A 27313-nucleotide genomic window follows, 5' to 3' on the forward strand; every position below is an offset into this window, starting at 1 on the left:
ATTTTTTTACATTAAATTCTTCATATCTTAATTTATTTTTTTTAGTTGTATAAAATTTTACTTTAAAAATAAACAAAAAATTTCAGAAGAAAAGATTTTTATAATCAATTAAATTTTGAGAAATGTTTATTTAAAGTTAATTTGTTTGAATTTAAATTAAAAAAAAATTAATCGTTCTATATAGAAATTGTTTTTTTATCAATAATAATTAAATTTAATTGCGCTTCTAAAGCAGATTTATTGATCCCCAACACTGTTGAGATTTTTTTTAAAAATCGCATAATTAACAAATTTTTCAAAATCTAATTTTTGACAAAAATGAGATCTACATGATTGTAGTAATATTTTTGAATGAAAAATTTACTCTAATCATTATTACAATTTTTGTAAAATGATAATGAATTACCGAAAGTCTATGTACACGAATAATGTAATATAAATAAACGATTTCAGTATCTCCTGAAAAATTTTATAAATTTGGAGTTATACGGTATTGCATACAACACGATGATATTAATCTTAAATTTCTCACATTTCATTTTCATCATAAGGCGTCTTGAATAATAGCTATGTACATATAGGCACAATTGATAATATTTTAAGTAGGTACTTATGTTTGTTTAATAAAATGAAATTCTAAATTATCTAAATATTAAATTTTTCAATTACAATTTTATATCATAAGTATATTATTATTTATTTAAAATTTAGGCAACGTGTTAAAATTATTTTATTCAATTTACAACAATAACAATAGAAAAATATGTGCCTATTATGCAAAAGTATAAAATTACTTAGTTATTCAATTTCGGGTTTTATTTTGTTTGTTTTCTTTTTTTTTGGTGGAAAAGCACGTACATTATTTTCGAATTAATTTACACAAAATACAATAGAATAAAAAAATAATATTGTATTTTTTTTTTCTTCGTTCCAACAATAATTCCCAAAATAATACATAAAACCTCCTAACATCAGGCATGTCTAAATTTGCGGGTAAAAGAAACAAAAAGAAAAAAAAAAACATTAAAATTCGTAACATAAATACCTCACTGTAAATAAATAAATGAATTTAAATTAAATCCTCATATGCATATATATATATGTATATATAGTAGGTACGTGTAATAATTCAATTTGCACTGAAAAAATTTAAACAAAAAGGTGATAAAGTATACAATTATTATGTGTGCAAGTGTGAGTAAAAGAGTAGTAGGGATTATTTGTACACACTTTATAATTTATGGTATTGCCAAAAAATTAGGAATATTTTGAACATAACGGTATAAAGAGGAAAATAATTTTGTTTGATGCATCCTTAAAATTTGTGCCTTGAGGTACACTGAGAAAAAATGACTTAGTTTTTAAATTTCTTTATTAAACAACATACGTTTCCGAGTAAGGGCAAATAAGTATTTTATTCGGTTTACTATATAAATTATTATTTTAAGGGCTCAGATAGATACACAATTTTTAATTTTGCAATTACTTCTTGATTATACCATCGTTGCGGACATATCTATACGCAATTGAACTATTTCGTCAATTCAAATCGAATGCGTTAACTAAATTCAGTTGCAGTCAGATTGTAAAAAATTAAAAGCTGTTTGATTGATTAATTGTATGCGGTCATACTGTTGCATGCGTGTGCCCTTTTAAGCAATTAAACAGTTGAACAATTAAAAATTGCATGTCTGCCGGAGCCTTAAATTATTTTTATCGAGATTTGTTTGAATTTCGCTTACCAATTTTTAATTTAAAATTACATATTAAGCTTGTCGCATTTGGTAAAACTTATTTTATATTGAAATTAAAACTGAATCAATTCTGTTCATATCCTGAACTAATTCTTACAGTATATGCATCATATTTGGAAATAAGAAATAGATCGCTGAAATCATTTCAGTAGCAAGGATTAACTTTTGACTCTATATTAATACCGATTTTCATAAAGTGAATAGTGAATATTCGAGTACCCCAATAACGTAATTATTAAAATTATTATTTTGACTTCACGAATTTTTTAGTTCAGATAATTTTTACAAAATTTAAAAATTTTGCAAATTTAGATGGCATTTTTTTTTCAAATAATTTGGTTACTCTCTTTTTTCTCCTATGCAATAGTAGCAATAAATAAAATATTATTTCCAAAACCTTTTGATATAAAATACAAAATATCATAAAAAATTATAATTATTACTAATTTTAATTATAAGGGTATGTGTATTTGATTAACGGTATTTAAATTTGCCATTTCACCTGGGTTTTGATTTAATTAAATAAGATCAAGAGTCAATATGAATGGATTTAAAAAATAAAAAAAAAACTAATTATATTTGAAATTAATCTTCTCAATTAAAATATAAATAAAATGTTATAAAGGGTTAAAGATTTTCTAATCTACAATATCAATATCAACTCATATTTCAATATTTTCATGATTAGCTTTAAACTATAATGAGTATAGAGGCCTTGAGCAAAAAGGAATCAATATCAATCGTGAACGACTCTGATGTTGGAATTCTTACAAACTATTTGTAATTTTTTATTAACAAAAACGAAAATTACTTCGATTAGAAAGTGAAAAATGGAAGGTAATTAAAATATTAATTGATTGGCAGTATTCTATTGAATTTGTCATATTATATTGAAGGCCGAACTCAAATATAAAATTTCATACAAAATTTTTTTAATTCGGCATTTGTAGCACGTATTGGTGTGAAAACAATACACCTTTTTTTCATATATAACCATTTGTTATCCTTTCTACAAAATAGAAAAAATATGAAACAAATTGAAGGCAAAAGGAATGAAAATTTTTCATTTCATTTTGCGGCTCCAAAATTTTTATGATTTTTCTTCGTTTTTTTTCTTTTTAACAATTTTTGTTTTTCATTTTATTTTTTCCATCTTTCTGTTTTTGTTTTCTTAAATATTTTATTCGAGACGAAAAAGGAAATTCGTGTTTTTCTTTAGAATTTCCCAACGCGTAAATGTAATTAAACTCATCCCTTTTAATCGTTCAATATTACTTGATACACGCTCATGAATTTTATTTTCATCATTTTTGAATCATAAGAGAATTGAAAGTGTGTTGAATTTTTTTTTTTCTCTATATAGGAACCATAATATACGAGAAATGTTAATTTTTCACCCACTTTTTATTTTTATGTATTTTTTTTTTAAATGCTTATATAGTAAAGTGTTGGTATAAGAGTACGTGTTTTATGGTAGAAGAATCAAAAAAATCTTAATTTTCCACTTAAAAATTTGGTACATTTTTTTTTTCTTTCAGTTTTCTGCCTTTATATATTTTGTAATCTTTGGTTGTATTGTGAACGCGGGAAATTGGTGAAAAGAAAATATGAAAAATTGAAACAACAAAAAAGATTATTTCTTGTTTTACACATATAGAAAATTTTCAGATTAAAAGAATTTTTTAATGATGGTTACAAATTCAATACTGTTTTTAAATTATTTGCAATTACATATACAGTAACCTTACGCTGAAATTGTATTAACTTAAAAAAGGTGATTTGTTAGGTTTTAACACCAGTTTTTAGACTAGATCATTTTTTAAGGTAGATTGTTTTGAAAAGTTGATGGAGCCATTCTATCAAAGATTTTGAAATGCTTTGAATATTAAATGAAAGGGGTGCTTTAGGTATGTTAAGACGCAGTCGTTCAAGAGATGCAATACAGACATTTTCGATATTTACTTACAGTCACAGAAAATCTTTTGATTTATAATTGTGTTAAATAGGTAAATTGTTAGATTTTGGCAATTAATCTGGTTTTACTGTAGTTAACTGCAGAGAATTTATGCAAAAATATGTTAACAATGCATTTGGAAACCAATATTTATTATTCAAGACCACAAAAATTCAAAAAGTTTATTTAAAATTTTAAAATTTTATTAAAGTTCGCATATGTGATACAATATTGAGGTTTGAAGTTTTGATTAAATAAAATTCAGGCCAACTCTCATTACAGTTTCCAAATAAGTAAGTTCACTAGTTTCGACTGTGACGTTAAATAATAATAGTTCTGAAATTAAAGCTTTAGTTCTCTTACATTCTTGATTAATCTATATATTACAGTGTTTTCTTGATTTCTAATTAAATTTCCTACTCAATCCTGTATTATTTTCAATGAATCTTCAAGAATATCAACAGCATTTTGCAAAAAAAAACAAAATAAAATTAAATTTGATAAAAAATATTTTTCAATTTCATTTCCTTAATGGTTTCCTACTAATATTTTTTTTATCTGTTATCATTTATCCTTCATTATTTTTGATATTCTTTGGTTTTTGTGATTCTTTTCTTGTTTCGTGTTTGATTTTACGTTGCGGTAGAAAATTGGTTTTCCACAATGATTTTAATATTTTTTTTTTATTTTTTTTCCGCTTGTAATATTTTGCTTTTTAATACATCAAAATTTTTATTGTAATAAAATAATGATGGTAAAATACTGGTAGATATTGAGAGCATATGGTAAAAATATACCAAATGAATTTTTATTTTACTTAATAATTTCATTTTCTTTTTACACCCAAATCAATAGAGAAAATATTTTAATATTTTTTTTACTTTATATTTACGAAATATCTACGATAAAATAAATCTTATATTTTAAATATATCATATAGTCAGAAAATTTTGTTAAGTAACTTAAGCTTTACTATTTCTACCATCATTTTCTATACCATTTGAATGGGAGCAAAAAAGAAAAAAAAAATTAAACCAAAAGTTGTCAAACGTAACAAATTTGATTAATGAACTTTAATTCAACTACAAACGATAAAAAGAAATTGGATAAAAAAAAATGTTTGAAATAAATTGGACGGAATCACGTAATTTTCCCGTAGAGCTTATATGTTTTGTCAAATACTTTACTAATACTTTCTTTGTTTGAGGCTTTTAATAAAATAAGGTTCGAACTGATTGGAATAAGAAATTTTTATAGATTTTCTGGGCACCGTAATACAAGAACATGGCATACAATTAGTAATTTCAAAAGTGTATTCAAAATAATGGCTAGTACACTCATAACTTTACAAATTTATTTAAAAATAGACATTTTCGCGAAAGTAAACTTCAAACATAATTGGAGATATTGAAAATTTTAGCTTGTCCAACCAAAATGTTATGTATGCTTTTATATAAAGAGAATTCTAAAATATTTAAACTAAGTGTCGTAAAGATAATTTTTTAGTGCTATAAGTGTTTATGCTAAAAATATCAAAATTTTACTGTTAATTGAATATTATTGGTGCTACATTAATATCATATTAAGATCATATTAAAAATATGACTGTGATATAAAATTTATAGTAACAGAAAATTATTCTTAAGAAGACCAAGCTCTCCTAAAGACAGTTTGAGCATTAACGTGTTCCTCTTAGTGTTTTCAATTGCCTTACGATGCAATATCGATTTATTTTCCGAAATAAATTCTTGGATCAGAAATTCTCTCATCTTAGGTATAATATTTTTTTTCCCTATAATTTATTAAAAAATTTAAATTTGTGTTCGTGTGTTATTGAAATTTCATAGAGCAGAACTATTTGAAATCTATAGAATATTTTCAGCTATAATTATTAATTATTAGGACTTAATTGGGTATTTCACTTTTTCATTTTGTTCAAAAATCAGTGAGTATCATAAATGTATATATTCGAGTAACAAAAGTTTTTTCATACTGTGTATTTCAAATAGACTTTAAAAATTTTTAAATACCTGAAAGGTGGAAAAAAATAGAAAATATTTTAGTTTCCTCGATTTTCTTTAAATTTCGACATTGTATCGGGAAAATGGAAGGATGAAATAAGCATGAATTTTTATCAATATTTTGCATATTCCAATTTGTGTTATATAAAGAATGTGCTCGTATACAAAACGTTGAGCCAATTGTAGTTATTGTTCAATATTAAAGGGAACAATAATTGTAAAGTCTCTAGCAAATTTTTCACTCATGTTATTTTTTTCCATTCATTTAGTGGTAACGCTAGAATGCAAATATTTTGTTTTTCTAGATTTGCAATAATGAAAAATTTTTAATCTTTAAGTCTGTCATTTTAATTTTTTTGTAAAAAAATTCAAGAATAAAATCTGTTTTTTTCTTTCTTTTATATGAATTTTTAAACAGACATTTTGAAATGATGCAGATTTAAAAAATTTGTGCTATACATTAATTTTTAATTGCAAGAATTTCAATTTATTTATGAGTATGAGGAAGTTTTATGACTAAGTGAAATAAAAAATACATTTAGATTTTTCCGCTTCCACATTTTCAATATAAATTCAGAGTAAGCATAAGCTTACTCTGACGAATCTCAGTAACAAAAATATTTATTTTGCAATTAATAAATTAAAAAATTTTTTGCAACAAAAAATTAGAAATAGATTCTATTAAATTCATAAATAAATTTTGTTGTTAAAAGCAAATATTGCATAACTACATTTCGATAATATTTCAATTTTATTCCTCAATCAAACCTTTTATAACTAAATTTTTAATCCCTCATGTAATTTTGGAATTTTCTTTGAAAATATATACGAAAAATTATCAAAATTTTTTCTAAAATTTCTGTAAATTTCTGTCATACAGTCAGCTGGATGAATTTATATCGAAATCAATTTCAACTTTCCACAATTTTCTGCTATTTTCTTAGATAAATAAATAAAATACTTAATAGACATTTTTGTCATAAATGTCTAAATTTATCAAGATTAGAATAATATTTAGCATAAAAAACATTATAATTTGGAAAACTATTTAAAAAATAATTTCATATTATCAAAGTTCTCTTTATGATTGTGAAGCATAGGCCTTGTATAATATAATGGCTGTTTATAGGTTTGTATGTTTTATAAGTTGGAAATTTTATGATTTTCTTCTACATTTTATTTGTCTACTTCATTTTAATAAATCAAAATTTGGTTTTTTCATTTTTATAACAAAAATAAAAAAGTTTCTTTTGCTATAGAAATGTTGTTGAAATTTACATTTTATCTAACACCATAAATCATTCATAATAAAAATTTATTAAAATTTTTATTGATTTTCGATAAAAGTCGGTATAATTTCCGAAACGAAAAGTCTATTGCAGTTATGAACATCAAAACATTAAAGATGTGTATATGAATGTGTTTCTTCTGCAAAACAAGAGTAAGTTTAAGAGAATGTTACTTGATTTTAAATCGTTTTAAAAACACGAATTTTGTGAAAATTGTAAGCTGCCCTGATTTTATACTAGTAAATCTCCATTCATGGAGCCAAAATACAAAATAACTTGTGAGAATTTGAAATTAAAATATTCAATTGAGAATTCTATATTTTCTGATTTTACCATCTGGAGACTTTGTTATATAAGCTTAACTTAAAAGCCTGTACAATGAAATTGGAAATCTGTCAAAAAGTACAATATTAACACGAAAGAATATTTAAAAAATAATAATAATTGATATGGACTCTAAGTTATTGATCAGAAATCTGCATAAGGTCATTCTGTTATAGATTTTTCTGGGGAGGTTGTACAGTTATAAGATTTTCTGATTTTAAAGGTAATAAACAGTTATTTTATTAGTTTGGATTTGGATGAATAATTAACCGCCAACCCAGTTACTTTGGCAAAGATTTTCATCTTTGTACCCTATAGTTAGACCATAAAGTTGGAAGGAATTTCTTTTATTCATTTTTTCGTTTTAACAGCACAAGCTCTGATTAATTTTACAAAGAATACATAAATTTTATGATATTTCTTTAATTTGATTTTTTTTTCTTTAGTATTTTCATATTAGTTATGTTTTTTTAATAAAAATATTTTATTACTTTTTGAAAATTTTTCTCTTTGATGAAACAGTCTTACTGTAAATTCACGGTAAATTACCCATTTTTTTTTAAGAATATTAAATTACATGGGTTGTTTTTTGACGAAAATATAAAAAATGGTAAACATAATTAAATTACCAACTTAGTTTATTAGAGAAAAAATTTAATTATGCAGTTTTGGAATTTTTGATGAAATATGAGAATAAGTGAATAACAAATTAAAACCGTATTTACCGACTGCATTGCATGCAACAAGAGAGATTTTGTAATGGCATCAAATTTCGGATGTCGAGGAGTGCATACTTCTCATTAGCAGGAAAGTATAAATTAACTACTTCTAGAGAGAATGATGTCGGTCTCTTAATCTGTCTGTCTGTCGGTGTATCGGTCTGTGTGTGCACGTTTGTCCAAACTAATTTAGATGAAATTTTGTATTGGGATTTATTTCGGCTATATTAAGGATTTGTCAACATTTGAGGTATGTTCGCGAATTACACCTTTCTGCTGGCCAATTTTACATTTTTGTGCATATAAAGAGAAACAATCAGTCAATTTCTGTTGAATTTAATATTTAAACACATTTTTATAATCACCTGTAAGATTTTGATTGAACAGGGTTAATTTAAATTGCGGTTATGTGTTGGTCACACCAGATTTTTTTAAAAAATTTTTGAGATGGCTATAATTGCGTTTTAATGGCTGCATTTTGGTGAAATGTCTTGGACTTCATGCCTTAAAATAGTGTTATTTCCGTTCTTGTTTGAAGAAAATGTGCTAAGACAGATAAAAATTCTCTTTCTCAATTGAAAAATTGATTGCTCAATAAACCAATACTTGAGTTTCTTATTTCCAAATTTACTAAATACTAAATCAATTGAATTTTAAAACTAAATTTGTTAAACAGTTTCGTAGTACACACTTCAAAGCATCACAAATTAAAATGGCAGCATTTTAGTACACGATCTATTAAGTTTCGAAAACATCCATCAGCGGTAATATTATTATCCTTTTCTTCACGGAAAAAGAAAACTAATAAACAATACGAACAGTTCGTGGCAATCATTAATTTACTTCTAAAATCAATTCTCAACTTATTTATCAATCAAAAGGTAGATTTGAATGAGTAAAAATGACTAATAACAATTTATTTTATTTTACTGCTTGGCGATTATTTCAAAAATTTTTTTTCTTTTTTAGTTTCCAAAATTTCAGTCATCATTTTTACTTTTTTTGATTAATTTCTTTCACAATATTTTTTATTAACAAAAGTAAATTAACGAACGTCTATAACAAAAGAAAATAGAAAGAAAAAACTTGAAACGCATAAATCCTTGTACGTTTCTTAATAAAGAAAATCAATAAATTTTCTGGAACCTTTCTTTTTGTATATATATATACATACTTAGTATTTTTACACCCTTAACATATTTAAATCGGATGGGGTCGTTTTAATGAGTTTTCTTTTTTAGTTTTCCTTTTTATTTTTCGCCTTTATTTCGCCCATTTTATACTTAAATAATATTGTATATTGTAATATTTAACTGAAGCAAGAATTATTTCTGTAAGTAATTGTTATATAACGCAGCAGGAGGTTAATTTTAATGTTCTTGATTATTCAACCAAGTAGGAATTGATTTGAAATCGTTGCGATAATGCGGTAAGCAAAAGTACATGAAAAATTAACAATGAAACGGATCATTGGAATCAGCAAAAAAAAAAATGTCTTTTTCTAATTCGAAACTGTGTAGGATTCAAAATAGATTTTTTTTCCTACTGATCGGTAATGACACACAAAATTTTTTATTTCCTATCCACGCATTCTTTGATTTTTTTTGGTATTAAATTGATTATTGCAATTTATCTTAATTAAAATTTTATCTCACTCTAAAAGATTTTGTGTTATTTTTGGCCAGCATGGTCAAACTATAGATCTTTATTGAAATTTTAAAATTGCCCCGTTTTTAAAATTATTTTTTGTTTTGTTAGTCTTTTAATTTGTTATGACGGATTTTAAAATTTTACCATGGAATTTTACATTTTCTCAATATTCGCCTCATTTTTATTTGAATTTGGCTCATTTGCCCTTCTCAAAGTAGCAACCCTGCTCGGAAATCTACTATTTTTGTAGATTTGTAGAGATTAATTCCTAATAATATGCAGGAAAGCCAGTAAATTCGATCTCAAAAATAGAGTGAAGTAATTTAAATAGAAAAGAACTAAGAAGATCTCAGTTGTGTCTAACATAATTTTAAATTTGGTTCGGGAAATAGTTATAAATAGTTTATAAGAGTTATGATCCCCAAAATTAGTGTAGTAGTCAATAAAACTGATAATAATTCGGTTATAATTTTAATGGATACTTTTAAGTTACCATGATTAATTACTATAAAATTGCAAGAGTAAAAAATAAAAACTAAAAAGGAGGCACCAACTTTTCTCCATAATTATTTCAGAAAGTGGAAAACAAGTAATCTTTTTACCCTTTTATAATAAATTTTTCACCTCTTCATGTGGAAATTTATCATTTATAAAGGCAAAGAAGGAATGTATAAAAAAAAAAGTTTAGTGTAAAGCAGTATGAAAAAGGGATCCTTAATTAAGAAAACTAAACTACAAACGCAATGCAGTGATGAAATTTTTAAAAGTTTTAACGCCATACTGAAATAAAAAAAGTTTTCAAATTTCTTTTTTTTATTTCTGAATTATTTTTTTAAGTACGAGTAGAAGGTAAAATATTAATTAAAAGTTAAATTAAATTATTCTGTTTATAACGAAACCAGTATTTTTCATTTACAACTCTTGTTAGTCGAACAATTAGTCAGACCCGGATCCAAGATAACAAAAAAAAACAAAAAGGTATAGATGCAAAAAAAGTATGATAATAAAAAATAACATTTTATATGCGGCAATAATTGGTTTAAAAAGCTTAAAAGGATAATAAAACAAAAACAAGAAATTAAGGGACCTAAAATTGAATCAAAAAAAAAGGAAGAAGAAAAGGAGGAACACTTTTTTTGTAAATGACTTTAGGAAAAAAATAAAAATCATTGGAAAAAATAAATGTTTTCTTTTTTTTGTTCCTCTTTATTCGAATAAGTCACGTAACCCAAAAATTATTATATGAATGGATTCTCAATTATTGTAAAGTTTATTTTGTTGAAAAGGTCTGGAAACCAGAAAAAAAGAAGAAAATTATCTAGATATGCGTGTTTCGAAAACTAAAAAGCGTTTAAGCATGCAATCCAATTAAATAATAAAAATTTTTTTTTTTGTTTTTCGATCATTTAATTTTAAAATTAAATAAAAATTTTGTCAAAAGCTCAAGAAAATAATATAATAAAAATATTGAGATTTCAAAAGTGTTATACGTATAAGTAACAAGTTTCCTTTTTCCATATAGTTAGCATTTTAAATTGATTATAGTTTGATAACTTGAGTTCTAATTGAAATATAAACGATTTTAGTATTAAAGAATTTAATCACAGTTTAAAATATGCAATTTAAGAAAATTTTTTTCTGTTTGCCATCCCAAAATGTAAAGACCATTAAGCGCAATGTACAAACTAGTTTTAAAAAATTCGAAGTATTTTCCTTTCATTTCAGTCATATATTTTGGTGTATTGTGACGAAAATTCTGATCCTATGATAATTTCCTGATATTAGAATATGGAAACTCTAGCAATTTTCATGATGAAAATAAGAGATGAAAAAATTAAATTTGAGAACAGAAGAAAAGCGATTTTCCGCGACGATATGCAAGAATTCTTATGGAATGCACATATTTAAATGAGACTGCCCGCCACGAAATTAATCGACGACGGTAAAATAGCTTAAATTCCTATTTTACCACTGGTGGTTGTTTTTTTGAAATCATGTGCGTCAGTATATGCAAAATAGTGTGGATTTAATTTTGTCGTTCCGCTGTTGCCGTTCACAGCTTAAGTTCTTCTGTTTTTACAACGAAACACAATATCGCTGAAAATACAATTATTATTAAATAAATAACATACCCTGCGGAATAAAGACGCTGACTATGTATAAATTTTAGCAAAAGTAAATTGAAGCAATTTACGATTTGTTGTTGTTATCATTGTCATTATCATTGTCACAATCTTGATTAAAATAAATTTTTTAAATTGTTATCGAACAAATGTAAAAGTTACTTCCCATATGCAAAGTTTTCAATGTGATTATACAGCAACTTGTGCGCCAAATGCGTTGAATTCCCGCAAATAAATCACATAAAAAGCACGAGACAATGGACGGGCTTTCTTATCATTTAATTATGTATGTATTACAACCTTTTTTTTTTTTTTCTTCACGCGGGCCGAGGCCTATACGTCCCACTCACGTCGACCCATAGGATCTTTTGTGATTCCCATCCCCCTACATTAGCTCAATTCCTAGGCCCCTGACAAACCGCAATATGGCAGCCACATCAAGCTGCGACATCCACCCCGGGGTCACAAAGCCCCCCCCCCCCCCGAAGCACCTCAGCCCCAGGCGAGCAACCGCCTCGCACTCACACAGTAATATAACCTTACATCATATTAAGATTTCATATTGGTAAGAAATTATCCTTAAAGTGGCAGGCATTTAACATAAAATCCATAAATTTCTTATATTCATACATTCAAACATATATAAGATTTATGCATTTGAATAAAAACTCCCAAGCGCACTGTTATATTCAATTATAGTTTTTTTTTTTAATAAAATATATTTCAATTGGACATGAAAAGCAATTATGGCCCGGATGCAATTAAAAGTAAAAATTTAAAAAAAAAATAACTCAAAACAATTTTTATTTGAGTAAGTAACTGAGGCAGGATATGCTATAATAAAAATCATTCATGATTCCAAATACTATGCTAGTGTATTGAATGAAGTGTTAAAAATAAAGGAAATTAAAGTTCATGCAACAAATTAAATACTAATAAAAAAAATGAAGTTTTTATGAATTAATTTGGAAATATCCGCATAAAATAAGCTGCAGTATATTGCAAATGAAATTAAGAGTTTTATTTTCATATTGGCTTAAAATTACTGTGTGATTTACATGATTTTAGAATGCAAATTAATTTATAAAATTTTTTTAATGCAATCAAGTAAAATTGCATGCTGAAATCTGAGCATTTAGAGAAGGAAAATTTATGTGGCAAGAACCATTTGTAGCACGATAATATTAAAAGTTAATATTGATGAAGTTCTTTTAGGGAAATTTCCGGCAATTATACGGTTTTATTATACGTTATAATTGTAAATGAATGGAAAATTTAAATTTCTTTTAATATTAAGCACGGGAACTTTTAATTTTGCTTTAAAACCGCATTATTTCTATAATAAAAATATTAATTCATTCGTGTATAAATGCAAATGTTAAATTATAAAAATTTTAATTAAAAATAATTTAAAATAATATAAAAATCTAATTTGCCTAATAAGATAATGATTATTTTAATAATTAGATGCAGACGCTCGTCATTTTATATATAGAAAAATTTTATTATACAACCTTTTAATGTACACATATAATTTATGCATTATAAAATATAATAACGCTGTAAAAATTGTTCACACCTTATTTATTAGAATTCTTGCTATATAAAATAACTGAGTGCGTATATACTTACCATTTCGAAAATGAAAAATAAAAAGTTCTTTTTTATGGAAATTTTCACTTCCTTTCACTTTATTATGCACCTAAATTACATACATTGTAACTGTGAATGTAAGCAAGAAAATTAATGTAAAATAAATGTAAAAAGTTGATTTTTTTTTTTTTGTACCGGAAAAAATAACCGAGAAGTGAAAATGAAAGTGAATTTTCGCACTTAAAATTCATGAATTTTAATAAAAACAAGAAAAAAGTAAGATAAAATGAAAATGAATATATAAATCTAATTATGTGCTCTTTAATTTGAATTTCTGATTTGACATTCAAAAGTTTTATAAAGGCCCACAACCATAAAATTTACAAGAATATTATTTTTTTTCAAAAAGACAAGAAAAAATGTTTTATTACTAAAAATTTATTATTACTTTTCATAATTTAGTATATGAAATATACTAGATTTTTATTTATATGGGTTCTGTGTGAACATCCACGCTCATCGGTAAATTTTGTATCGACACCCCACAACCCCACGTACTAAAACCCCAAAAATCAGCGAATTTTAAAATTTGCGCCAGATACAAACCCGTCAGATCCTCAACGCCATCAAAAAAGAAAGCCCAAGGATACGCCTGTTTTTCCATATCAGAAATGGACAGACGCAAAGGATATGTTCCACATCCTACACCTTCGCTATACCCTGACATCTTCGACATATATACTTATGCCTCTTAGTCACTTTCTCATGGGGGCAATGCCCTGTCAGCGTCCCCATCGTCTGAGATCAGATAAAATGCCTGTAAGGAATATACTCACAAAAAATATTATTTTAAGTTCAAATATAGCTTTGTCTTTTATAATTTCAAATTGAATTGTATTTTAATAAATAGTTCAGAGCTCCTCATACTGGTACTAGTTCTTTTATATAAAAAACATATAAAAATATAAAAAATATTTTTATATATAAAAATATTAAAAATTATAAAATAAATTTGTGAAGGTTGTACAAATTTCTGGCTTGATTCTTATATTCTTGTTTTATGATATTAGGACGTTCTTAAATTTAAATTCGAATCAAAATTTTATTTCCCATAAGAGTTTGTACTAAAATTCATTCTCTTTCTATGTTGATGCTTTAGAAATTTGAAAATATCATTTAAATATTTGAGAAATTCTAAAGATTCCGAAACAGAACGTTAACTTTCAGCATAATTGCTTAAAAAATTCTATTATTTTTTAGTAGTGATTAAATTATTTTTAAGAATAAATTATACTGTATGAAATGGGAAGAAAAAAACTTTAGTTTTGGAATTTTTGGCAGTAATGACTTTAAAAGAAGAAAAAAAAATTTATAAGGAATAAAATATAAAAGTTAATCCAATCTCTAAAATCGCTTCAAGCATTCAAAACAACTAATTTGAAATATAAATCAATTTTTTAGGCTTACAATCGTGTATTGAATGTGATCTATTAAGAGATCTGATAAGTTACTAAATAAATAAAATTTTTTATAGAATTTATTCAATGTTGCAAAAAAAACTTTATAATAGGCTCAAACATGTTCCGAATGATACTTAGTTAGAATTCAATAATTAAGTTTAATATTATTACACCAATAACATGCAGTTATCGAACAATTTTAGGGCCATTATTTTATTAAATTATTTTCATAAATAACTCATTGAATTCATTTATAAAATCATACTAATATGCTTGCTAAATCAACAATAACAAATGCAGATTCAGTTCTAAAATATTAGAGAATTTTAATATTAATTTTTTTTTGCATTAAAGCTTTATATACAAGTAAATAATTTTTTGGCTTTTATTTAAAAATCTGCTTTTTTTATATATTTACGAGTATAATATTTTATTAAACAACTGATATATTCCTATAATGCAAGTGCAGCCCCTGCTTTAGCCAACTATATCTAAACCAAAATTATAATATGCTTACACTTTAAGGAAACTCTACTGCTTAAAACATTACAATTACAATAATTAAAAAATTTATACAAAATAAATATTTACAAATTATTGTATAAAATATGAGCTACAATTTTTTAGAAAATTTTTTTTTTTAAATTTTAAAAATTAAACACAATTTTTTTAGAAAAAAAAATGTACAGCAATAATAACAATAAATTTACATATAGTAGTTTAACAGCACCACCTACCGAGTGAACAACAAATATATTAAGCGAGGTAAAAATAGAAGCAAAAGAAAATAAAAAAAGGCAAAAATTTTTCTTTTTTTGTTTTTTACATTTAGAAAAGTTTAACAAGGAAATTCCATTAAATTCATTAACTATCATTGTTCAAAATTTCCTATACCAAGCAGTCAACCACCTACTTAAATTTAAAAAAAAAATATACATTGATAATTTTATAAGTATAATATTATACACGCACTTACACACACAAACACACATATAATAAATTTTCCTAAAATAAAAGTTTTAAAATTTTTTTTTTTGTAAAAAGCGGAAATTCAGAAATGTTTTAAACTTTTTCAATAACTTTTTGTTTTAAAATTTTTCATTTTTCTTGTTTTGTTTTACATTTTCCTCTTAAAATTTGAAATTTTTGTTATATTTTATTCGTTCTAACAACACATACATATCACAAATATTTGTATGAGACACTTATACTTTTTACATATCACGACATACAAAACTGCCTAAAATTCACGTAATTAAAAAATTTTGAAACAGATTTTTATAATAAAATTTTCATTTAAAATTTTTCTCTACACCTCTACATTTTATTATTTGAATTTTTGTTAAAAACTTTTACAAAAATTTACAATTCTTTGTTTGAAAAATTTTAATTAAAAATTTCAGAATTTATTTAAAGGTCTGGTAATTAATATGTTTGCAATTAGAAATAATTTATAAAAAATTTTGAATATTTTCAAATATTTCAACTTCAAGCTTTTTTCTTCCTATTTTTTAATGGGCTAAATGAAACAGGGTATTCAATAGTTATAACATGTGGGGATATGAACAAATAATTTTAGTATGAACAAAGATTTTCATAATTTCGTTTATAAAACAATTTTTGTTTTGCCGCGCTCAAATCCGTACGGAAAATTAATAATTCAGATAATTTTGGATCAAGAATTGGCTTGTAACCCTTGCTGTGCCGGCTCTCGACAGTAAGCGAGACAAAAACAAAACCACAAATTTGGCTAGGAGCACATTTCGTATGTCATTACTTTTTTTTGAAATTAATTCGCTTAATAAGTTATGTGTGGTTCAAAAATTTTTAAAAAAATTTTTTGCAATAATTTAATTTAATGTTCTACCAAGCAATAATGACATCAAATTTATATTGTAAATCTATGTTCAGTGTCATGTTTTACCCTACAATCATGAATTTACAAATGATATAAGTTTCTTAATAAAAATATAATACGCAGTTTTCCGTTATCCACAGTTACAATGGACAAACTCACCTTCATAATATTTTTAGAGATATGAAATTTAATTGCTATTTTATGCTGCACATCATTCCTTTTTAATATAATGTAAAAATCCAAATAAATCACCGTTTCCATAATTTGACATTTCGAGTGTATTATTTACTTAAGGTCTTGAAAATAAATTTACATACCTACGCAAATATTGTATATAAATGCTGTGTGTGCAAGTATAATAAATAATATTGCTCTGTGTCTATTGAACAAGGAAAAAAATTTTATACTAAAATTGACGTTAATTTATCAAAATGTTATATGAGTTTTATAAAAATAGAAAATGTTTTCTATATTAAGAAATTTTATTTATATTTAAATGCTAATTGCTTTAAATATGCAAGAAATACATTTATTTTCCGAAAATAATAAATCCTAATTTAAAAATCTAAATATTTTACACGTTTGTATACATATTTTTCTAGATCGAATGCCCGTCTCCTCCCCGTTACACGCGCTCAAATAAGAGCACTATATGCACTATTAATTTAATTCACGATTTAATTTTATAATGAAAGCAATTTTTAAAAAATTATCATTTTAATAATTCCCCTAAATATATGCAAAATTTATCATGTGGAAATAATAACTAATAATTAATAAGAAATTTATTTTAAAAACTCATTATTGACAATAATTAAACGTAGAAGTTCAAAATTTAGCTGTTTAAAGCAAATATTCCATTTAACCAATGCCAGGAGTCAGGAGAACAGAAAAATCTTGCGTATAAGAGGGATGCATTAATAAATTCAAAAAACTGAAGACAAACCAAAATTTACGGCGCTCAATAAAAATTTTTGTTTTGTCCAATTTCAATAAGTTTGATCTAGCCCAGCTGTAATAAAAATAATTTATAAAATATTTCGAATTGCTCCCTTTCTCCTAAAATTATTGAAATATTATAGAAAAGGAAACTCAAATTCAATTCCATAAAATTTTTATTATAATTTTCATGTTCGTTTTATTCGTTATCTATAATAAAAATCTTAATTTAATTCAAATTCAATTTCAAATTATTTTCTACTAGATAAATAATATAAAAATTACCAGATAATCAAAATTATAATAAAAAATACAAATAAACATAGTAATCAATCAAAATCAATAATATTTGATATAATAATAGCAAAATAAAAATTGCCAGGAGGTAATAATTCCAATTTCATAAAATGTTTACAAAAAATATACAATATAAAAACTATTCACAGAAAATTTTGTAAAAGCACCATTACACACAAAAGAAAAAAATAAATAAAAATTATTAAAAATTACATTATTATTTAATTTGTATTTTAACCTTACACACAGCAATAGAAATTATTTTTGAATATACAGGCACACTTATACTCACATTCACTCATATTCTTATGTATGTATAGAATATTATGTACTTGAATTAAAATGAAATATAGAAATGAAAAAGAAAATTATTATTGAATATAATAAAATTAATTTTATATTATTATTTTTTTTCATTTTCTTACAATTCCAGGATCTTCCAAAATTTAAGAAACAAAAAAATAGAACAAAATAAATAAAATAAATATTATCAAACTTATTAAATTAAAAACAACAAATCAACTAAACCAACAAACCAATCAACCGTTCATAATAACAAATTTTTAGAAAATCCAAAAAAAAAATCAAAAAAAAAATTTAAAAAATCATATCAGATACGTCATTCTTCTTCCATAACATCGACATAACCGAACAAATCTTAAAGGGATTTAAATAAGGCAAAAATTTAAGAAATCCAAAAGTAGAAAAGTGGAAAAAAATTTAAAAAATTTACTAAAAATTTTATTTCCATTGTGAATTATTACTTTTGTATTTTGACATTCACCATATATTTTCTTTACACATATACATATCTACATTTACAAAAATTAAATAATTGAAATTTATTATTTGTTTTAAAATCGTACTCACCTGTCTTCGCTAATTTCATTTTCGCATTTACGATAATATAATTTTTTGATTTCATATCAAAAATTTTTGTAATCATTAAAAGAATTTACAAAAACAAAAAATTTTACATAATTTCTCTTACATCTTTTTATCGTTAAATTAATTGAGATACCATAAAATTAGAGATTTCAATCTTTTAATTGAAGAGAAAACGCTCGTGTGCAATATAAAATATAAAATTGCAATTATACACAAATATACGTAATTTATTATTCATAATAATTAATGCTGCAAAATCACAAAAACAAACTATTTCAATTATATTTAATAAAAATAATTAATAAAACATGTGAACTCAAAATTTACAAAATAAAATTGGTTTATGTGATTTTATGTATTTTAAATGTTAAATATTTATCTTAAAATTTTGAAAATTTAATAAACATAATTATTATGAGATTTAACGAGACTTAACGAATCTTAACGAAACTCAACGAAACTTAACGAAAGTTGAGATAAAACACATTGAACCGATTTTAATTTTAAATTTTTCATTTTATTTTAATTTTGTTTACTATAATTGAAAATGCATTGCGTCTAGTTTTAGTTATAAAAAAAACATAATAATAAAATTGAATGAAAAGTAAATTTAGAAAAATAATAAAGAGAAAAATATATTGGGGCTTTTCTGCTAAAATATTAAAAAATAACTAAGTAATATTAAATAAAAGAAAATTGTTTGTGATAAGTTTTGTGCAATTTTCAAAAATGAAATATTTAAAAAAGAAAATGCTTTAAATTTATTTGCTTTACAAAAAAATACAAGGAAAATGCTGAAAAATTAAAAAAAAAAAAATAAAAACTAAATTATGAAAATTCTGATATGAAAATAATAGGTTGATCCTGCTTTAGCAATTTTTAACAACTATACAAATAATAAAGCGTCGAAAAAAACAAAAATCAATGCAAAGTCAGAAAGCTCGAGCGTTTTCTTTCGCTAAATTTTTTTTTTGCTAAAATTTTCAAATATTCAGAAAATTTAAAATTTGTTTTTGTTTCATATTTTAATATAAAATTTTCAAAAATATATTTTGATCTTTTATTAAATTACATAATATAACAGACTAATAAATATTATATAACAAAATAAACTAAAACAAAAAAAAAATAAATCAAAAAAGATGACTGAACAAGATAATTTTGAGGATGAGGTAAAGTATAAATTTTTATTGAATAATTTAATTAAAATTTAATATGTAAATAAATATATAAATTTATTTTATTCTATATACTTACTTATATTCTTAAATTCTTAATTAGTTTGTATGTATACTAATAAATTAAAAATTTATTTAATATTTAGATTTAGTTTTTAGTTATGTAGTATTATCAGCAAAATTAAATAATATGCTAGATATCCTTTTTATATAATATTATTATATATTTTATATTATTCTTAAATATTGTTATTAAAATAAAATAAATTTATTTGTTTTTATTAACATTTGTGAAACTAAGAGACGCGTTCAAATTTTAAAATGGCATATGAGCTGATTTTCAAATTTTCATTTAATTTCATAAATCTATGTAATCATTATTAAAATTACTTAACATTTTGTTTTTAAATAAAAATTTATACTATTCAAAAATTTATTTAATTTTATTATAAAAATTATTAAAAATTAAAAATAAAATTTTATTATATAAATAAGGTGAAAATTAATGTCAATAAATTGAATAAATAAAAATACCAACTTTATTTTGGCTTAAATTTAATATATAGCGCAAACACGACAACGCATATATTGAAGAAATTGCAAAATGCATAAAACTTATAAGTAATATTTTTAAATTTCCGGGTTTGACTCTTATTTTCTGTTCCCATTCTGTTCTTCAAATATAATTTTCAAAATAAAAACGTAAAACGTAAAAGAATAAAAAATTTTTAAATTCGCTTAAAACTAGAGCCTTAAACTGTAATTTGTATAATTTATTTTTGGCTCTGTCGTTCCCGTAGCTACATATATGACAGTGTTGATAAATATATTAGTGCAAATATCCTTTTAGAATAAAATATCCATTTTGAAGATTCGATAAAAAAAAATTTTACGAACCATTCGAGATCTTCAGTTGAAGTTCAATTTAAAAAAGTAGGAAGCCAAAATTTCATGAACTTATGAATCTAGTCAGAAACCAAAAAGAATAACCAATGACATGTACAATGACATGATAATGTCGAAAGCTGTATTCGTTATAAGTAAATATCAAAAATTTTCGGTCATGGAAGTAACGCTACCATATTAAATTGTCAATTAAATTGACTTTTTGGTCAAAAGGTTTGGAATTTCAAAAAAAGTGTAAAAAAATTCAAATTGTGAAAAACTTCAGTAACATTAAAAATCCATAATTTTGAAAATAAATCTTCACTTTTGGTAGTACTGATATATGAGCATTAAAAGAAATTTACTCGCTCTGAGAATTTTATAAATTTCTAATATAAAACAAATCTTCTGACGTATTCTTTAATGAAATTATAATCAGAAGCTTCGAGTTAAAGGTTGTAAAATACTTTAAATATTTTAATAATTTTACGTTTTTTTTAATATTGACAGGAAAAGGTTAAGAATAAAAAAATACAAAGCAATATTACTTGTTTATATTAACTAACTTTTTCGAAAATATCAATTTATCTTGGTCGAATTACGTTTCGAATTCATTTCGTTTCGAAAATTTTCATTTCATAGAATTTCAGCTTGTAATACCCTTATTGTATTAAAATTATTTAAGAATATTGTAATTTAAAAATCAACGATGGTGATCTTAATCATTCTACGAAAATTTAAAAATAATTTTAGAAAAATCTTTAAAAATTTAAAACTTTGGTCCTAACATTGCTTTGATCCTTTTTTCCTATTTCTTCTTATATTTTTGTTTAATAATAACAATTTGGAATAACATCTGGAATTTTAAAGAACCTTGATTTTTATTAAAATTTAGTTTTGCTTACATTTCTTCTTCTATTTTTATTTGTTTATTGGGTGAGGCGCAATCCGAAGAGATCACGGAGTCTCTGTACTGCTCTGTATTGAAAATAAAACTTGCTGTAAAAGGAGCAATGCTAGAGAAATAAAGAAGTGACGTTTTTAATGCTAAATTGTACCTATTTCTTCTGGTAATAATTTAATCAGTAATTTATTGAATTAAGAATCTGCGAGGGCTGAATTTATATCAAAAGTTACTTCATTACCAGTATTACCAACGCGATGGAGGAACAATAAATTGTCTGAGAACCAAAAATTAAATTTTAAATAACAAAAAACCAAATCCGTCTAATAAGTCATTCACTTAATCATTCACCTACAAGATATCTATTAGGAAACAATAGAAGATTTATAATAAAAATAAAATTTCTAAAATTAAATAACCATGAACTGAACATATTTAGCATATGAGAGGAAACTGTAAACTTTTCAATGTCGCATATGTAAAATACAAAAAAAACAAAAAAACAAACAAAAGTTTCTAAAATAATTTGAAGAGGATCCTTGAAAACAATAGCATATGCAAACGTAGGAAGATATTTTATTTATATCTCTAAGTACATGGCACATATAATACCATATAACCTAATCGAAGGAATCAGTTTGAAAGTAGGTTTTCTATTATAGTATTTAAACAGAATGTCTCCTTAAACTTTTGATATTGAAAATTTGAATAAATTTGGGCTTTTTCTACTATTACACAAAAAATTGAAAAGCACATATGCTTTATCAATGTCCTTTTTAAAAATACCTATATAACCGAATTTTATTTCAACTTTTGCTATTTGATTATTTTTGTATAATATGTGTACATACACACATGCCGGTATATCAGTTTTTTTTGTCTAAAAATTCACAAACATAAAGTGTGTATTCGAAAATTTGTACAACCTTGAAACATAGAAAAACCCTTTTCGAATTATTTATTTTATACCATAAAGAAACTATTTTGCAGGACATAATATTATAAATTCGAAATGAAGTCCAGAAGTGCATTGTGCTGTTTTGCTTAATCATTTACGTGTACAAAAATTTTGAAGTAAATTCTAGAACTACGTTTTAATTGGTCCCAATGACAATTATGTTTTTATCAATCTGTTCAAATATGTACCAATAAAATATCATTGGAATTTCAATCCTGCGTTCAAAGATATGCAAATTTTAGTTTTTTTGTTCGAATTAATTTGAATCCAAGGTGTTCCAACCAGTTTCTATCAATCAAAATTTGTACCAATAAATTTTCTTTCAAAAATTTCTAACCAGTCTGGTAGATAATATTAATTTGCACAGATCAGACGATATTCCAATAAATTCTCTTTTGTAATTTCAAACCAAAATAAAAGTGATTACTTTACAAAAACTTGTTGATATTCCAAAACCTTTGTCGTTGCGAATACCCTAAATGTATTGCAGTACATAGGACATTTTCTACAGATTTTCATTGAAAGTTCCGCCAATTTGCACAACAGGCATAGGAATTCCAAAATATTTACTGTTTGCAAGAATGCCTGTGAGTTAGCCAGGTAACCCTCATTCATTCCAATTTGCAATATTTTTTTTTTTATTACTCTTATTTTGTTTTTTCAGAAAAATTTAAAAAAAAATTTCTACTACGGATATAAAAAAGAGAAAAAGATTTTATATTTCCTTTTCGTATTTTAAGGATTTAAATATTTGATAAATGTGATTTTCATATTAGGATGAAAGTATAATATATGAGTTATATAGCACTTTGATTTCCGGAAATAACAATATGCAAATATTTTACACATATACGATATAAAAAAAAAACTGTTCTATTTTATGTTGTTACTTAAGTATATTGCGTTATATCCTTTTATTTTACAAGATAAAGAAAAAAAAAACCTCAAACCAATGAAAATTTATATTTGATTCTAAAAAATCATCAGGATTTGGTTTCTTTTATTATTTTTATTTTTTGTACAAATTTGTATTAAAATTGTTATATACAATCATTTTGTTCTACATATCATTTCTTTTTCAGCTACTTATTCCATTCTCTTTTATGAGTGTTCATTTGATTTATATTGGGGCTATACAAATTTATTTGTTTCTTAACATTTCCAGTTATACTTATACAGTGAGTTAGGAAAATTATTTTCATATTACCGTGCACATTTCATTTTATTTTAAAAAAATTTGAAAAATATTGCATTTGATTAGCGTTATGAGGTTAAAATAAGTTTTGTATCCCCAACGGTGTAGTCCAATTGATATTCAATGGCAATAAAATGTTGAAACTTAAATGACATTACCTACTTTCAAGTGAATTTCTTACAAGTACATGAATAATTTAGAATATTTTTTAAGCAAAGTTGTTAAAACATCGGGCACTGTCAAGAATTTAAAAGTGCTTTTAAAAAAATTTCAATATTATTTTGAACTTTATTAAGTACCATTTTATTAAATGAGAACTTTAAGACCATGTTTAATTGTCTTTTTATTACAACAAAATAAAAAACCTATCAGAAGACCTTAAATTGTCGAAAAGAAATATTTTAAAATTATTTTGATGCACTCTGTAAATTGTGTATTAAATCTTTTTTTAAATTTTATTCGTACTCAATTTGTCCCTTTACTCTAAAATGAATGTGAAACAGCAACAACGAAATATCCTAAAATATTAAGAATAAATCTTGTGTATGTCAAGAGAACTTTATGATTGCACATTTTGGTTTGATTTTTTGATCCTATTTTTTCTATTTATTCTATTTCATTTTTTATACCACAAAATTAAGAGGATGAAATTCTTGTACGTTTTCATTTTGCAGTTTACATAAAAATTTAAATTTTTTTATTAATCTGACCCCATGAGTAGCTCTCAGATAACTTTTAGTACATACACGAATACTATGACATTTTTTTTTCAGAATTGATTTGATTGCAGCTTATGTAAAATATTCGCATGAAAATTTTTCTATTTAAATTTTCTATATTTTTAATAAATGATTTTCAATTTGTAATTTCAATTTTATTGCAATGTTATCGAACAAGGATTTTTTAATATTACAATTTAATTTCTATATGTTGATGACAATGTCAAAAAATATAACAAAATTTGCTTGTATGCAAAAAAAAAAGAAAAATGATTTAACATTTTTGCAATAGGAAAAATTCATTTGAAATTTTTCACAATGGAAATTTTTGAATTTCTAAATTGAAATTTTATAATTTTTTTGAAAGTTTTTCAAAATTGAGATTTTGGTTGTGATTTTTAATATTAAAATTATTATCCTTCTTTTACTCGTCAGCAATAATATACTCTTTTCAAAAGTTGTGGTTTTACTTGCTGGTTATGAGTATTATTTCACAAAATTCGATCTGAAGCAGTTTAAATACTTTTATCTGAAGTTAGAAATCATGGAAAGAATAAGAAAACTTCAAGAACATAAAGCTCAATAAGTAAATTTTACAATATTACTAACCCGATATTTATATTACATTTGATAACTTAGTTAAGACGTACAAAACTTGTTACCTTGAACTTTATTTGCTTCATTTAATGCTCGTTCCAAATACATAACCTCTTTTAAAAATTGCCAAAGTAATAATCAAGTGAAAATGAGTTGAATTTCAAAACTTTTTATTACATTTTAAAAATTTTAATACCGAATTTCAAAATAATTCAAGATCTAGTTTTAATTTATAAAATATTCAAGTAATTGCATTTGTAAAATTAATGGTGAAATTATTGAAATAAATTATAGATTATCCTTCTCCGTTTATCAGTGTAATTTCAGCAGAAGCTTATAAGATGATAAATTTTTGATTTTACTCAACAGAACGGGTTCTTGAAATGGAGTATGTATAGATTTTAATAATCCAAATTAATTATTTTGAATTGAAGAGCAGATCAACCAAACTGAAACAGAATTTGAGCCTCTAAATTTAAAAGATGAACTTTTTAATTTTGGTTCACAACATTCATTGAATTTTAACCAATTTTTTAAAAAATATCTAACGTGAATAGATCGATCTTAAAAATTTGCTGTAAAAAACAATATTTCAAGGCTAGTTTGCAAGAACATCTAGTCTATGAAGTTCGAATTTCATAAAAAATTTACTGTTTAATTTAATAAAGAACCAGTTGCCTGTAATCAGAATTGATGAAAATTTCATAGTCAATTCTAAAACACCACTATCTCATGAATCTTTAAAAATTAGTATAATTTGATTTTGATTCTCGTCTGCTCGCATTTTTAATGTCTAATGTTTCTAGAATTTTTTACTTTTATAAGAGAAATAAACTCAATAAATAAATGTCTAATTAAATACACATATATTCACACAATATTTTTAAAAAAAGAAAAATAATAAAAATATTCTATTTTAAAATATATTCAAAAGGGTGGAATGAAATTTAATAGGAGAAAATTTTAACACCTACAAAGCTAAAAACATATTTCCTTTCTTCATTTCTTTGATAATATGAAAAGAAATCCTAATTTTTACTGAAAATTACCTTCACGCACCCTAGCAATTATGTAATGAAATAAGATATGTTGTTATTATAATATATGTATATGTGTATACACATAATATTATTATATAATATGAGGATTTATAATAATATGGATGACATTATCAAAGTTTGTTATCTTTTAAAAGGAACTCCTTTCATTTCAATATATTTTTTGTTAGAAGGAAATAAGATAGCTCTCAGTATGGGGTTAAAAAAAAAAATAAAGAAGAAAACATACTGAATTTCAAAATATATACTTAAGCACTCTTATACACAGGGAGGTTCGGTGATGTTCGTGAATCTACTCAAACATATGAAAAGTAATGGGTGTAAATTAATTTTTCTAGTTTCTACTCACTCGCTTGGTTTTGTGTCACAAAGCTCATCAATCAAATGTGTATTTTAAAGCTAATCAATTTCTATTCTCAGTGTTGCTAGACCTAAAGCACTGACTACTATTTACTTTACAAAATATCTGAGAAATTTAAAGCCAAAATTTTTACGACTTCTTTTATTTGTACTTTAGAATGGGGCTTTACTGGCACGATTTGCTTAAAGTGAATAATAATTAGAGTTCTACTAGACCTTCATTTAACACCAAATCTCAAGAAATAAAGTGAAAATAATTTAAAAATCTGAAGTTGAAGAGTCTCACAAATTGATTTTATTAGATGTTTTCCGGAGTTTTTTTGGGAAAATGTAAAATTAAGAATATTTTTGAAGAAAACTAACTTTGACTCTCAATAATCCAAGAAATGGGGCTGTATAAAGAAAATATTCCCTATTATTATCAGGCTCTTCTATGAATGTTGTATTATCCTCTTGCGGAAACCAGGCACTCTGTACACTTTTGTAGACTTAATTTTACTTATGTGTGCATGTGTATTAGGTATGTATACAGATAAAAGGATTTAATATTAACTTTATGTTATCAGTTTATACAGTTCTCATAAGAATTT

The 27313-nt window shown here is 24.1% G+C and overlaps 1 protein-coding gene across 5 annotated transcripts in view; it reads left to right on the top strand.

Moving 5' to 3' along the window:
- Positions 1–27313, top strand: part of LOC129606053 (inactive dipeptidyl peptidase 10) — a 178137-nt gene that overhangs the window by 69270 nt on the left and 81554 nt on the right. For 2 of the 5 annotated variants that reach the window (XM_055516109.1, XM_055516114.1), the window contains exon 1: positions 19054–20041. In XM_055516109.1, the coding sequence (XP_055372084.1) occupies positions 20012–20041 (30 nt within the window). In that variant the 5' untranslated portion in view covers positions 19054–20011. Of the gene's footprint in view, positions 1–15600; positions 15653–19053; positions 20042–27313 lie in introns of those variants that run through there. The other 3 variants (XM_055516112.1, XM_055516111.1, XM_055516113.1) reach the window with 3 other exon arrangements.

Source organism: Condylostylus longicornis, unplaced genomic scaffold, assembly GCF_029603195.1.
Source record: "Condylostylus longicornis isolate FDR11 unplaced genomic scaffold, ASM2960319v2 ptg000017l, whole genome shotgun sequence".
NCBI lineage: Eukaryota > Metazoa > Arthropoda > Insecta > Diptera > Dolichopodidae > Condylostylus > Condylostylus longicornis.